Genomic DNA, 13878 nt, shown 5'->3' with positions numbered 1-13878 from the left:
TAATACCAATTTAAATACTTTTCAGATGTCAGCTTGGAGAGTGACAGTGTGTGTTGGGAATGGAAATATCAGAGGCACAGCAACACAAATGTTGCTGCCTCTACCTGCCCTATGCCTAACAGCCCTAAAGAACAGGGTCTCATTATCAGTTCATGAGAAGACTTCAACTGTAGCTCATAAATTCTTATTGAGGAGAGTAGCATTTTATGCACATCTAAATCATGAGAATCCAATTATGCATGCTACTGAGGGTGGGAAAGTAGAGATCCAGTAGCAGTTTAAATCATATAAGTGATTCTGGTCAATGAGTATAAGCTCTGCAGTGAGTATTTGATGTAAGTGAATTTTCTGTACTCTCAGTATCAGTTCCCTCTTGTCTCTCATAGTGGTACATTTCACCACACAGAGGGGGATTCTAGAGTTTTTATACAACGTTCCCACAAAATGTCAGCTTCATCTGGAGCTGCACTGACAGAATGGCAAACTTATTCAAACAAAGCTAGAGGAAAAAATGTAGCTGTGTTGGAGATATTCAGAGAAAGCATGTTAGTCTCCATGTGATGCCCAAGGGATTTCCAAGGGCAACTTATATTCTATGAAATGTTCAGCTTAAACGCCGACTTCAGAATTGACTCCTATGTAAGATGTGGCTCTGATGTATTGTCCAAATAAAGGTAGATAAAAGGCCCAATTTTACAGTCTCTTTATTCTACTCACTGTCTATAAATGGGTTGGTTGTCTTTGAGATGGTCTGGCTTCTTTATGTCTTCCCAAACATAAGCACTTTCTTGATCTTATTTTTAATAAAGGGTGAATAAAGGAACTAAATAGAATATAATCTAAGCAAAGATCTACTTCTGATGCATGTTTATGTTCATACTTTGGGAGAAAAAAAAGGTAACATTTTTAATTTCCAAGCACCATATGCAAGCATCATACAATTTGCTCATATTTGGGGATATTTGAAACATAATAGCATTGTATTAGTTTGCTAAAGTTGCCAATAACAAAGTACCACAAACTGGGTGGCTTAAACAAATATCTTATGGTTCTGGAGGCTAGAAGCCCAAGATCAAAGTGTTGGCAGGGTTGTTTGCTTCTGATGGCTGTGAGAAAGAATCTGTTCAATGTCTTTAGCTAGTTTCTGATAGTTTCCTGGCAATCTTTGACATTTCTTGGCTTGTAGATGCATTACCCTGATCTCTGCCTTTATGTTCACGTGGCATTCTACCCAAGTAAAGGTCTGTCTGTGTCTAACCTTCCTTATAAAAGTCCTAAAAAGACTATTGTTCTTGTAAAGTTCTTGTAAATGTCCAAAAAGTCCTATTGGATTAGAGGCTCACCTAACTCCAGTATTGACCTCATCTTAACAAATTGGGTCTGTAATGACCTTATTTTCAAGGAAGGTCACATTCTGGGGTACTGGGGGTTAGAACTTCAATATATGCATTTGGAGAAAACACAAAACACAATTCAACCCCTATTTATAATTGATTAACATGATTTTATTTTCTTTTTAGGTATTATTTGGTAATGTACACATTAAAATGCAAGCACTTGAGGTCAAAAATACATTTCAAAGTAATGAGTCACCAAGTTTTGTTGTATGCCTATTTTTTTGTACTAAATATTATTAGATTGTTAGAAATGAAAAAGAAATGTAAAATGAGGACATTTTTTTAAAGTAACTTATGATACCACCTAGTAGAAGTGACAAAACTAGTCGGCAACAGCAACCTGTTTTACACAGAAAAATACATTAAAACATCCAATTATAGAACCAAACATCCTAGATCTTTCCCACATAATCCGACAACACCTTATAAGAAAATTTTTTTGTTGTTACTTTTCCTATAGGTGTATTTTGAATCAATCTTCCTTGGCCATATCCCTGCAAATATTCAGATCCATAAAAATATGGGCCAGATTTATGGATTCAAAGGCTGTATACGAGAACTTCAAGTAAACAACAAAGAATTCTTCATCATTGATGAAGCACGACATGGAAAGAACATTGAGAACTGCCACGTCCCTTGGTGTGCTCGTGATCTGTGCCAAAACAATGGCACCTGCATCAGGTCAGTGTCATCCTCCTGATCTCCAGCCTATGTTACATGACTCTGAATTCTTAAAACAAGAGTCAGCAGTATAGTCATCTGAGTGACAGAGAAGAAAGGTCCAGAACTCCTAAGTTTGTGTATGCAGCACTTAGGCAATGTATACATGTGGTGAATACTTGTTTCCTCAAAGAAATTTGCATACTTTGGCTCCAGTGACAAGAGGTTCTCGGAGTCTGAAAATAACTAGGTAACTGGACCTGATTTGGGAAATTTCAAAGGAATTCAATTTTTCATTTAGGTGTTCCTGCTTTTTGTAAGTATGAATGAGATGTTATCATTTATTGATAATGGTTTTAATGTGTTTATTAATTTTAATTTTGTTTGTTTTTATTCATCTTCCAAAGAAAGATCTGCTTAGATTTCTAAGATTAGAGATGGAGAAAAAATTACCTATATGAGTTCTTTCTTTCTATTTGCAATCCTATATCCTTTTTCCTTCTTGAAGCAGATTTATCATGCTTAGAAGCTTAAGAAGATCTTAATTAAAATTACTTTCTGCTCCACTAAAATGTCTTGAGGGAATAAGCCCTGAGGGAGTCTCATTTGGACAGTGTGGAACATATTCCCAAATTTCTTCAATCTTCTGAGAATTCTTTATTTCAGAGCTATAAAAAATGACAAGATGGAAACTGAAACATGTACAAATTGTAATAATTCAAGTCAAGGAAAAATTGACTTAATCTCACAGGAAATATCTTAATTAATTCACCTCAATATTTCCAAGGAGCAAGGTGTCAACTAGTCAAGGGTGAATTTTCCAAGAAAAATATACCTGTTAGTCTCCATCCTGCACATTATTCTGACCTTCCATATTTATTTCTAAATCTCTTAACATCTCAATCACAATTTCAGAGAAATCTACTTGAATGTCAACTGATTTGGGCATGCACTATTTAAGGACTTCCAAATCTGTATGTGCCTTTATGTTGCTACTCAAATGGAGTCTTGCCAGCTATGTATCCAACAAGTAAACCATTTCTTCACATCCTGTGAACAAAATGATTTCTATCTTGATTGCCAGTGCTCAACTCCTGGACATGCTGGTCCATGGCAACTATGACTGACTTTCCAGCTACCCTGCTGTATACCCCAATACCATAATACACTGGCCAGTTCTAAAACATCAATTTAAAAATATATATTTCTCAGAAAGATTACAAGAAGAGCTTTAGGGGGTCAAAAGTTTAATACAAGAGCACAAATAGCTATGGGCCCACAGTGGAGATCATGAGAATAATAATGCTGTCTTTTAACTCTTCCCTGTTCTGTCTAAAAACCAATATCCAACCATACAATCGAACACTCCAGCAGTCTGTGCAGTAACCCAAAAGGAGAACCAGAATATGTACTAAAGGAGGATGTTGACTCCTGTTGAGGCCATAGGCAGCTTCAGTCCATCAAGAAGAACACAGATCAAAGAAGTAGGACACAAAGAGCCATCACCATGACCGACACTTTCCCCTCCACATGCATACTCACACTTGGAACACACTGAGCAGTGTAAAGTTTTCCAACAAGGAAACCTAGAGGAATTCTGTGCTACCAAGGTAGATAGCCCCATTCTGATTTTGACACAGTGGGTCTGAACTGACTTAATGCTTTTGGTGACTCACTTCTCATTTATGTTATTGGCCAAATCCAAAGCTTTTCTTCCTCTCTGTGCTGCCACATTATAAAGTGATTTTTCTCCAAGATCTTCCAAACAATCTTCCAACTCTTCTTACCCTTTTAGATCTGTCCTTTCTCTCAGTCAGTGCCATGTGACTTGATCTCAGTACTCAGCCCAGCTGGGCAAAGTTCTCGCCTCTCCTTTCCTCCTGTTTGTTCAGAAGAATAAACTGGATGCAAGACAGCTTTCAAAATAGCAGATAAATTTAAAGAAGATATATTAACATTTAGCCTTTCTGGATTCAAGGAGAATAGACAAGATGACCTGATGGAATTCTTTTTGGGCCTGTTAAGTTTTATTATTTTATTTTCAAAGTGATAGACTATGTTCAGAATAAAAGAGTCATTATTGCAAAGACAAGAAGAAAGCCCTTTTACTTTTTTGCTTTCCTGTCTCAAAATACAAAGACACTGATGTTTTAATACTATAGCATGTGTGCATAAAGTTTTTTACTTGAAAATGCAAATAATAGTTTCTCATCACAGTTGAATTGTTCTAGTTCAGTGACTAATCCAAAGTTTGGAGATGCCTCCTAATGGGGAATAGAAGAAACTTAAGAAAGGGAAAAATTTTTCCATCTGCACACACATGCTTGAGTATTCTAATCCATGTTTCCTGGGAAGGCACAGCCATTTTCCCCAATGAATAAAGAATAATAACAAAGAATAATCGTGGTATAGCAAGAGAGAACCCCTAAAGAAGTATGCTCTAAACAAGAGTAGGGTAGTGAATGAATAGAGATTCAGTACCACAGAGTTAGGCCTTAGGGTTCACAAAATAAAATACAGTTACAATAGATATTTGTAAACAAAATTATCACTAATTTTAGTAGCTCGGTTGATATAATTCACTGTTGTAAAGTGCTGTATTGTCTATGAATGTAATCTGCTTACAAGAAGATAAATTTCATGTTGAAAAGAATTAAGGAAAGAAACATTTTAGCAGCTTTACTGAGCAAATGTCATTCTGCTTTGAGTACCATCACATGTTTCTGGACAGTGTCCAATCTTTTTTCATTTTGTTATAAATCTGTGCTAGAATTTTCAAACCCCTGTGGTTGTTCATTTCAGAGAAGTCCAAATTGCATGTAGTGAAATTCAGTTTAGAAAAGTGATACAGAAGGGTTATTCTGAGTATCCAAATCTCTATGGACTTTGAACAAGCTGTTTCCAAAAGGGCATAGGAAGGTTAGCAAATTAAACAGATAATATTTAAATCACTTTCCCCTTTCTGCACCAGATGTTTTAAAATAGGTTAAACAATAATTAAAAAGGAGCATCAGGTTTGGGAATATACCCTATACAAACTACCACACTAAAAACTTATGTCACTGACATTATAATAAATAATTATTGAGACACTAATTTTAGACCTAGTCTTAATTTTACTGGGAGCTAAGCATGTAGAAAGGTATTTTATTATGCATTGAAAGTCAATAATTCCCACATCTGAATGAATATGCTCTCTATGCCTCTAACTGTTGTCATAGCTTTTATTCATCACTAACCAGTGCTATCCTCCACTGGCGAACTTTTTCTGTAAAGGACCAAATAGTAAATATTTTAGACTTTGCCTCACAATTATTCATCTCTCCCATTGTAGCAGGAAAGCAGCCATTGACAAAATGTAAATGAATGGACATGGTTGTGTTCCAATAAAACTTTATTTACAAAAATAGGTGGCCAGCAAGATTTGGCCCAAGGGACATCATTGGCAGACCACTGCACTAGGATAACAGATGGATAAATTAGAAAGTCTAACTGAAATTAATAATTTTTCCATATTAAGCAATCTCAGAAAAGGATATATATTTCTTAACATTAGGAAACTATCATTATTATCAAAGTCCCATGTGAATAAAAGTGAAAATTGCTTCTTTCAGACTTTTCTTTCAATCCATTTTTTCCTATTATCTCATTTTGTAGACATATTTTTTAACATTGTGTGGTAGAAAGAAGCCAGTTTTCACAATTTCTGGGTATTTAGTTTCCAAGTCATTTAGCAGTTCAAAATGAGGTAGGCATCATAAATTGAATTTGAAATTGCAATAGTAACAACTCTTACACAGTATAACAAATCAGGCTATTGTGTCTTAGCTTTTCCATTTGTTCTGTAATGAGTTGCAACCCCCCACAAAATTTGTGCTTGTCTTCATTGTCATTTCACAGTGTCATGTAGCTAGGCATCACCTGCTGAGATCTTTTAGGTATTATTCTGTATCTGGGCCAGATTAACCCTAATCTAGTTCAGCAGTCAACCCTACAGTTCTACATACCAAGGGAAAAAAGAGCCTATTTCGGATCAATTTCTTGCCTCACATCTATGCTAATAACATCCTCAAATATTTAGCCCTTCTTTTTGTTGCAACTTTCTGGCTGTAGTCTACATCCTTGAAATTGTACCCAGGATTTAAATGTACAATTATAAATTAAAAGACTAATTTCTATTTGGTTAAATTATTCTCAGCTGTAAAAGTTTACCAATAAACCTCCAAACATCTCAAGAGTAGGCAACACATGCTGCTAGAGAAATGGGTGAAAAAGAAAAAATATCCAACTAGGTTTTAGGTAAAAACTTGGAAGCATATGTGATTTCATAGTTTTCCCTATCTCTCACATTGTGTTAATTAATTGAGCATTTAATGCATTTATCCAAAGAATAAAAGGAGAAACACAGGCATGTTTCAGCTCTTTATTGCTTAGACAAAACGTAATGCATCACAAAATATTTTGGTAGTTTTTTTCTGACTTTTTCTAAAATATCCATATTTAGAAATTATTTTGATCTGTCTGATTCAAATAATATGTGTGTCTTTCAGACTATCCATCCATCCCTTCTTTTATACTATGAGCATTGTAGAGCCTCTTTTGTGTTAAGCGGTGTGATAAGTGCGGAATTCACAAAAATAAGACATGGAAACTTTTTCTACATACTCTTTTGCTTTTAATAATCTCAGGTTTGTAAAACATTAAGGCACGAAGAACAAAATGTGTTTTTCTATTTTTACATATAAAGTGCAGTCTTAGGTTAAAACAGCCTAGGTTTCACAATTCCTGTTGTTTATCTTTTTTATCTCATTTCTTTCCCCCATTCTACAAGTGCCAGGTATTGTGAAAATGGATTGATGTGAGGTCATTTATTCTTGCTTGAAGAGTGTGACTGAAGCTGCAGGGTTTTTAGTTGCTTATAAAAGTGGATCACATATTTGGAAAGTATAACTCTTACCAATGTAAGTGTCGTAGAGCTCTTGATAGAGTACAAATGCAGTTTAAATTGATTTCCTAACCACTTTTATGACTACCATCCTTGAGTGCAGCAAGAAGGATTGGGCATTTGTTTTTACAGGACAGAAAGCACTTAGGTCCTCTGCAAATCAGAGTTTCATTAAAGTCATGATTACAAATATAATTATATTTCAATGAGAACAAATAAGATTAAATATGGAAGAAATTATGTCATTTACACCAAATTTGAAAAATTCTCAAATAGTTAAAAGTCCCAAGGTTTGACCAATGGAAAAGGCCACTATCAAATTCCACACATATTTTTTACATCATATTTATGCAGCAAGGTCAAACAAGTAGGGGGAAAAAAATCTCATCTTCAATTTTCTCTACCCTTAGGTAATAATACATGGAGAACTCATTTACCCTGATTGATCTTCCTGGGCATAAGAGACCTCTCTGACTTAAATCCCATCTGAAAACTATCTTTTCTCTCTATTTCTTACAGAATGCTAATAATTTCCCTCTCTCTCTCCCTCTCTCCCTCTCTCCCTCTCTCCCTCTCTCCCTCTCTCCCTCTCTCCTTCTCCTTCTCCTTCAAAGAACAAGCAAGCTAAATATGACCTGCTAATATATTTTCCTTGACTGTTTCGCTTCCCTTCAAAAACTATTAATGGTTTTTTTTAGTAGGAGAAGATGTGTTAAAGCCTATTTGTTTTATAACTGGAAGTTTTAAATGTTTTAAATCTATATGGCTTACCACTTGCAGATTGCATTCATGCATCAGAAAAAAAAAAGATTTGGCAAATTGTGTTAATCACTATGTTTTACATATAATTTGACATGCCACTGTTAAAATTGTGTGGAAAGCTTAACAAACAAAATGAAAACAAAGTTCAAGCTGGAATAAAATGTGAGATATTCAGAATCCTTTGGCTTAGGTTTACAAAATGCTTAAAACAAAGAGTTTAAATAATTAATTTAAAAAGAAAACAAACCAGTCCTTTTGGTTTAACAGTAGACAAAGTTCCTAGGCCTTACATTTTGTTCCTGGCTTATTTGCCGGTATACTATGTACCTTAGAAAACTTGCTTAACCTTTTATTCTAGGAAAATGAAGTAAAAATTGCTCCTACCTGCCTACCAAAACCTCAAGTGATTTGGAGCCAAAAGTTGAAACTTCCTGAAGACTTGAGAGTATGTAGACTAGATGAGAAAACACTAGAAAACAAATTTTCTAAATGCAGTAGTGGCTTCAAGCATCTACTGTCCAGATGTTAACCCTGCTGACTGCCACTGACCTAATAATTACCAAGTGCTGTCTGTACCTTGGATAATGACATAGTTGCATTGTTCTGATATGACTTTATCTTAAAATGATGTTAATACTTAAAATATCTTTAAAACATAGCTTTAAATTTGTTTCAAGAATAGGAAAATGGGGTATAAATGAATTAAGAGATGTGTTCAACTCACCACTGATAGTAGAGACAGGATAAATTGTGCTTTTCTAGATTTTAACTCAATCTCTCTGTCCTAAGCTCTGCAATATAAATCAACCATTTGTTTCTTCACAAATAAAAAAGGTTAGTTGTCTAAACTAACTATTTTCAGCAGTTCTCTGACTGGGGAATTACACTTAAGGCCTAGGCTATACATGAAAATTATGGCTTCATTGTTGTAGACAAGTCTAACATGCAAGAGGTCTGTGTTTTGCCCTTACTCTTAAGTGTGCCAGTAACCATTTCTGGACCTCACTTTCATTGTTTGTGTTGTTAGGGGCAAAGGAAAAACTTCCCCTTTATCCTCAGAAGGTTCACAGAAAAATCAGCTCACAATTAAGCAGATTAATAAGAGAAAAGCTGTACAAATTTCATTATTACTGTGCACACAGGGAGAATCACAGAGTGATTGCCCAATATCCCAATGAGACCAAAATACTCATATATCCCCATTTCAGAGGGGAGGGAGAAGATGGGAAACATAGGTAATTCTGTTGAGGGGCAATAAATAGTTCCTAGGGAGGATGAATGGGTACCTGGGAGAATGAGTAGATGGGAGACACAGATTGACTTGTAAATTATTCTATTTTATAGGAGAGACAGGCATTATTTTGAAAATGGGTTGGCCCAGGTCTGGTTACATCTTGAACTTCTTTCCTGCAATAGATATTTAGATAACAGGAAGGGGAAAGAAAGATGATTGTCCTTCTTGATGGATTCCTCTGGTATTTATGGAGATAGAGGGAAAGACTCTTCCAAGCCTGTTGATCTCTAAAGGCCTTTCATTCAAAATACTTGTTAAACCAAGGAGTCATTTTGGGGGTGAACTATCCTGCATCCTTTCAGTGGAAAGAGGAAACTAAACTGGAATTTCCAAAATTATTTTTCAAGGTATACTAATAAGCATTCTTCAGGAAAAAAAGGTGAGGGAGGAGAAGTTTTTCTAAGACAAATTTATAAAATGTCACATGTACTATTGCTCCTCTTGAGCTTCCCAATGTATTTCAACATGTTAAAGAAGTTGTATAGAAATGAACTCATTTAACTTTGCTTAGAGAAAGTTTCTAAACTTATTTCATCTCCCCAAAAACCATTTTTCCAGGAATATCTATTAACAACATGAACACTCTTTCTCAGAAACAGTGTGAGGAAATGCTGCACCAGATCATATAAACAAGGCCAAACAAGTAAAATTTTTTCTACTTTTAAAAAAATTCCATAGTAGAAAACTGTTCAACAATATTGGGAAAGTACTTTGAGTTTAGTATGCCTTAATACCAAGAATCCATTCTTCATATCTGATTTAACTTGCCATAGGCTTCAAGATATGTAATTTTCTCTTTCAGTCCTAGATTAGCAGATCTTATGACCAATCCACAGTTGAAATGCAATAGAATTGACAGAAAATCATGCCTAAATATTGGAGTTCAGTCTTGAGGTAGGAAATTATCTGGATGTTAGGCCTATATGGTAGGCTTATGTGTAAATATCCACCTGACCAATTTCTTTCCCCTTTGCTCTCCCATAAATGCTCTGGGGCTTTTCTCTTTCCTTCCCCAGTCTACCTATCCATGCAGAAACACGAATTAAAGCCTCAAAAATGTTCTAGCTTTAAATATGAGCCACAGGTATTTACATGCATGATTGTAGAATGACATTTTCTGCTCCCAAGGAGAGAAAACTGGGCTGGGGAAAGGATAGTGGAGAGGAAAGGAGTAAAAGGAACAGGAACTCATTGAAGTAGAGATGGGGAGGCTGAGGTCTCAGACCCAGGGCACAGTGAAGGACACTCGGGGACTAGCTGGCCTTGAATGTGGACCATGCACTGTCACATCCAGATGTCCTGAATGCTTGAAATTTCCCCTGAACAGAGGGTGAACCACTTGGGCACCTTGTACAGGGATGCAGACATGAATGGATGCTTGATCTTCAAATGAGGTCGACTGCACAGAACCACTGGGCACTTCCCCCGCATGATCCAGAGCAATGATTCAAGCCTGATACCTGCACCTCTAGGTAATGCGAGTGCCTATTTTCCCTGGGATTCTTTTCTCATCTGACTGAAGATCACCAAGACCTTTCTAATGTTAAATAAGAATCTAAGTGTTCTTCCAATGCTATTATTTATAGTATATCACCTAATTTAAGTATTGAGGGAATGCATGCTGATTTAAATATATCAAATTTTTTTATTTAATACTCTATCATTTTGTGTATTATATATCCATTTCAATGCCTGCAGAGGGCAGCTGAGAGAATCTTTTAACATGATGGTCAGATGAAGGAAGAGAATGCTAGCATGGGGCAAATCATATGGACAGATAAATCATCCTCAAGTTGCAATAGGCAAGAGAAATTACTTGGCCATTCCCACAGTGCTGGGCTTTCTATTGTCCAATCTGTTTTACAACTTTGTAGTGGCAGAGGTTAACTTGAAGATTTTTGTCCAGTAGAGATGAAAATAATTTCTTTCCCATGGGAAAGTACCCTGAATGTTACAGTTCATGATCCCGTTGGACAGTAAATGGTTTTATAGCCAATCCAGCAATCTTAATATTGCTTTTCAAATGTTCTTTGAATTAATCTTGACATCTTACTTATTCCCTCATTAATTACTGAGTTAAATAAAATCTTGACATGCATTCATATTGTATTTTGCATGAGATTCATAATTTTACCATTATGAAATTACACTTTATCAGAGTTGTTTTCCAGTTTCCTTCCCCTTGTCATTTTTACATAAAAGAAAGTGGATTAAAAGAAAGACAAAGTGCATGTCAAAGTGAGAAAGCAGTCACATTGGAGAAGGAGAAAGACAACGTCAACTTTCTTGCCTCAGGACTGGGGAGAAAGGTATCACTTCCCCATTATCTCATAGATCTTCTGACTTGGGGACCGTGGATGTGAGGCCAGTGCAGTTGCACATTGCATCTCACTCACAAGGGCCTACGCTAGGAGCTTAATGCCCTGCAGTCACCATCTTAAGGTTCTTAATACAGTATGTTTGAATTTGGCTTTTGTAAGTGAAGTAAGTTGGAACAATGGGGCATGTGTCAGAACCTGGTCACATTCAGTCCTATTCTCACTACCTCCTGTTGTCAAAACCACAGGGGGATTCAGCCTAGGTGTAGTTGCTTGTTGTACAAAGGTTCCAATTATTGAGACAAAGAAGGTTGCCAAGGAAGAAAGGAATTTTTAATATGACAGGCGTCTTGTAGCAAGAATGGGAAAAGCTGCCTCAAATCTGTGTATCTGACTAACAGAGATCATGAGCTTTTAAAGAAGGGGCCATGTGCCTTTGGGAAGGTTGTAGTGTAACTAACAGGGGGCTATGGAGCATTGGGAATGGGTTGTGAGGGTTGATGAATCTTGGCAGCAGGGAGTCTGTCCAGGGGACTTCAGAATCTTGCCTCCTTTGTTTTGCAGAAAATCCACCATTTTGGGGAAACAACTCAAAAGGTCAAGTAGTTTAGGAAGAGGATTATATAGGAGTCATTGAAATTTGTACAGTGGGAGGCAGGTACATTTCTTATGTGTCTAGGAAAAGTTCTCAGTCACCTACCTTCCCCACATCACCCAGTGACCATTGCCACCTCCACCCTAGCAGGGGTCTGGCTGTGAACATGGCCCATGTGCTAAACTCAGGGCAGGGTCCCAGATGCCTCTGAGGGTCTGCACTCACCCCATAAGTAACCCAGGCCCGAGAAAGTGTGGCATTAAACAGCAAATAAAAAACATGATAACACGTTGAGAGAGAGAAAGATATTACAACAGAAAGTAAAAAGTTGTTTTTCTGCTTTTTGAACTAGAGACTCCTCATTTTCATCTTGAACTGGGCCCCACAATTTATGTGCTGGTCCTGTGGGGGATGAGGAGTGGGGATTCTCAGTGTCACACTGGTTAGTGTCCAATCCTCACATACGTGGAGTGGCCACTGCAAATGTACCAAGCCAATTTGTCATTGATCTTCAAATCTGTGTTTTATTTTTATCCTAATTATATGTCCTCAGAAACAAATCATAATTGTACTACATGCAATTATTTAAGGACCCTATAATATTGATAACTACAGAGACTATACAGAATATTTATTCTATATTGGTTAATCTACATAAATCTATTAGGATATTGTCTTTGCCTAGAATTTATACATTGGAAAAGAAGTAAACAAAAACTCCTCATGCTTTCCTTTCAACTCAAACGCATTAAAGTCAGGTTAGAAATACCTTAAATTTGTTTTTCTAAGACTTTCACTGATGTTTTCATCTGCATTGATTTTGTATTATGAAATTGTCCTTAGACAAAAAAAATCCATCTTCAAGTCAGTTCAGCAAACACATAAAAAAAGAACCTACTACGTTAGTTATTTTGCAAGGCATAAAACTAGTGTAAATAATAGATTACAAATGCTATACTCAAGAAGTTTAAGGGGGATGGGGATACCACGATACAATGTGTATGTTCAATGGAACATATTGATGTTCTATTGAAAATATATCACTGTGAAACCCCTCAGCATAAGCACAACATAAACAGACACTTAAGTGGAATATATCGTATGCCTTCAAAACAAGCTCAATTTTTATATATTACTATAATGTTAGGTAAATATTACACATTATTTTTATATAACCAAACATACATTTAATGTAATATAGATCTAGTATTCATATATTCCTACCAAATTCTTCTTTTGGATTTGCATTACTGACTAAAACATCTAAAACTGCTAAGTAAGGAAAAAATCCAATGAAATTTCTGAACTGCCTAGCATGGCTGACTGGAGACTTAATAGTGGTGAACATCATCCTTTTGGGGCCCGTCTTGGGGAGCTTTTTACTGAAAAGAAGACTGAAATTTATCAGGGGTCATCTGCCAAGAGAGATTTTTATTAGAGTTTTAAGAAAGCTCTGAAATATTCTGCCTTCACCTTTCTAGTCTTGTAGAACAGAGGACCACAGATCTCATAGCTAATATTCAAACTGAAATCAGAACACATAGATATGAGAAATCAACTTGACATCAAAGGTTATCCATCTTCCCACACTTGCTTTCCCTGCTTGAATCTCAATTCCATAGGTGCTTTTATTTTTTAGTTCAATTTATGGAATAAGGAAAAAAATGCTTCTGTACATACCCCTGCATTTTCCCCCTAACTATTGGATTTATCTGCAAATCCAGCTGTGATTCTTATGTTGCCTCTCAGATGTAGACAACTAAGCCCAGAAGTAAGACTACAAAAATAAAGAATTTTATTTGTCCTTGAAAATATTATGATGTAAGCTACCACGTCTTTATTTTCAACTAAAACTGTATTCTAATTTTTGCATCCATAACATCTTTCAGACATATCTGAGTCTTTTT

The 13878-nt window shown here is 36.0% G+C and overlaps 1 protein-coding gene across 1 annotated transcript in view; it reads left to right on the top strand.

The window, feature by feature from the left end:
- EYS (eyes shut homolog) overlaps positions 1 to 13878 on the top strand; it is a 1451515-nt gene that overhangs the window by 1248324 nt on the left and 189313 nt on the right. The window contains 1 exon segment of the mRNA XM_045543805.1: positions 1858 to 2078. Coding sequence (XP_045399761.1) covers positions 1858 to 2078 — 221 coding nt within the window.

This window comes from Lemur catta, chromosome 2 (genome assembly GCF_020740605.2).
Source record: "Lemur catta isolate mLemCat1 chromosome 2, mLemCat1.pri, whole genome shotgun sequence".
NCBI lineage: Eukaryota > Metazoa > Chordata > Mammalia > Primates > Lemuridae > Lemur > Lemur catta.
This window is presented reverse-complemented; position numbering and strand designations above follow the sequence as displayed.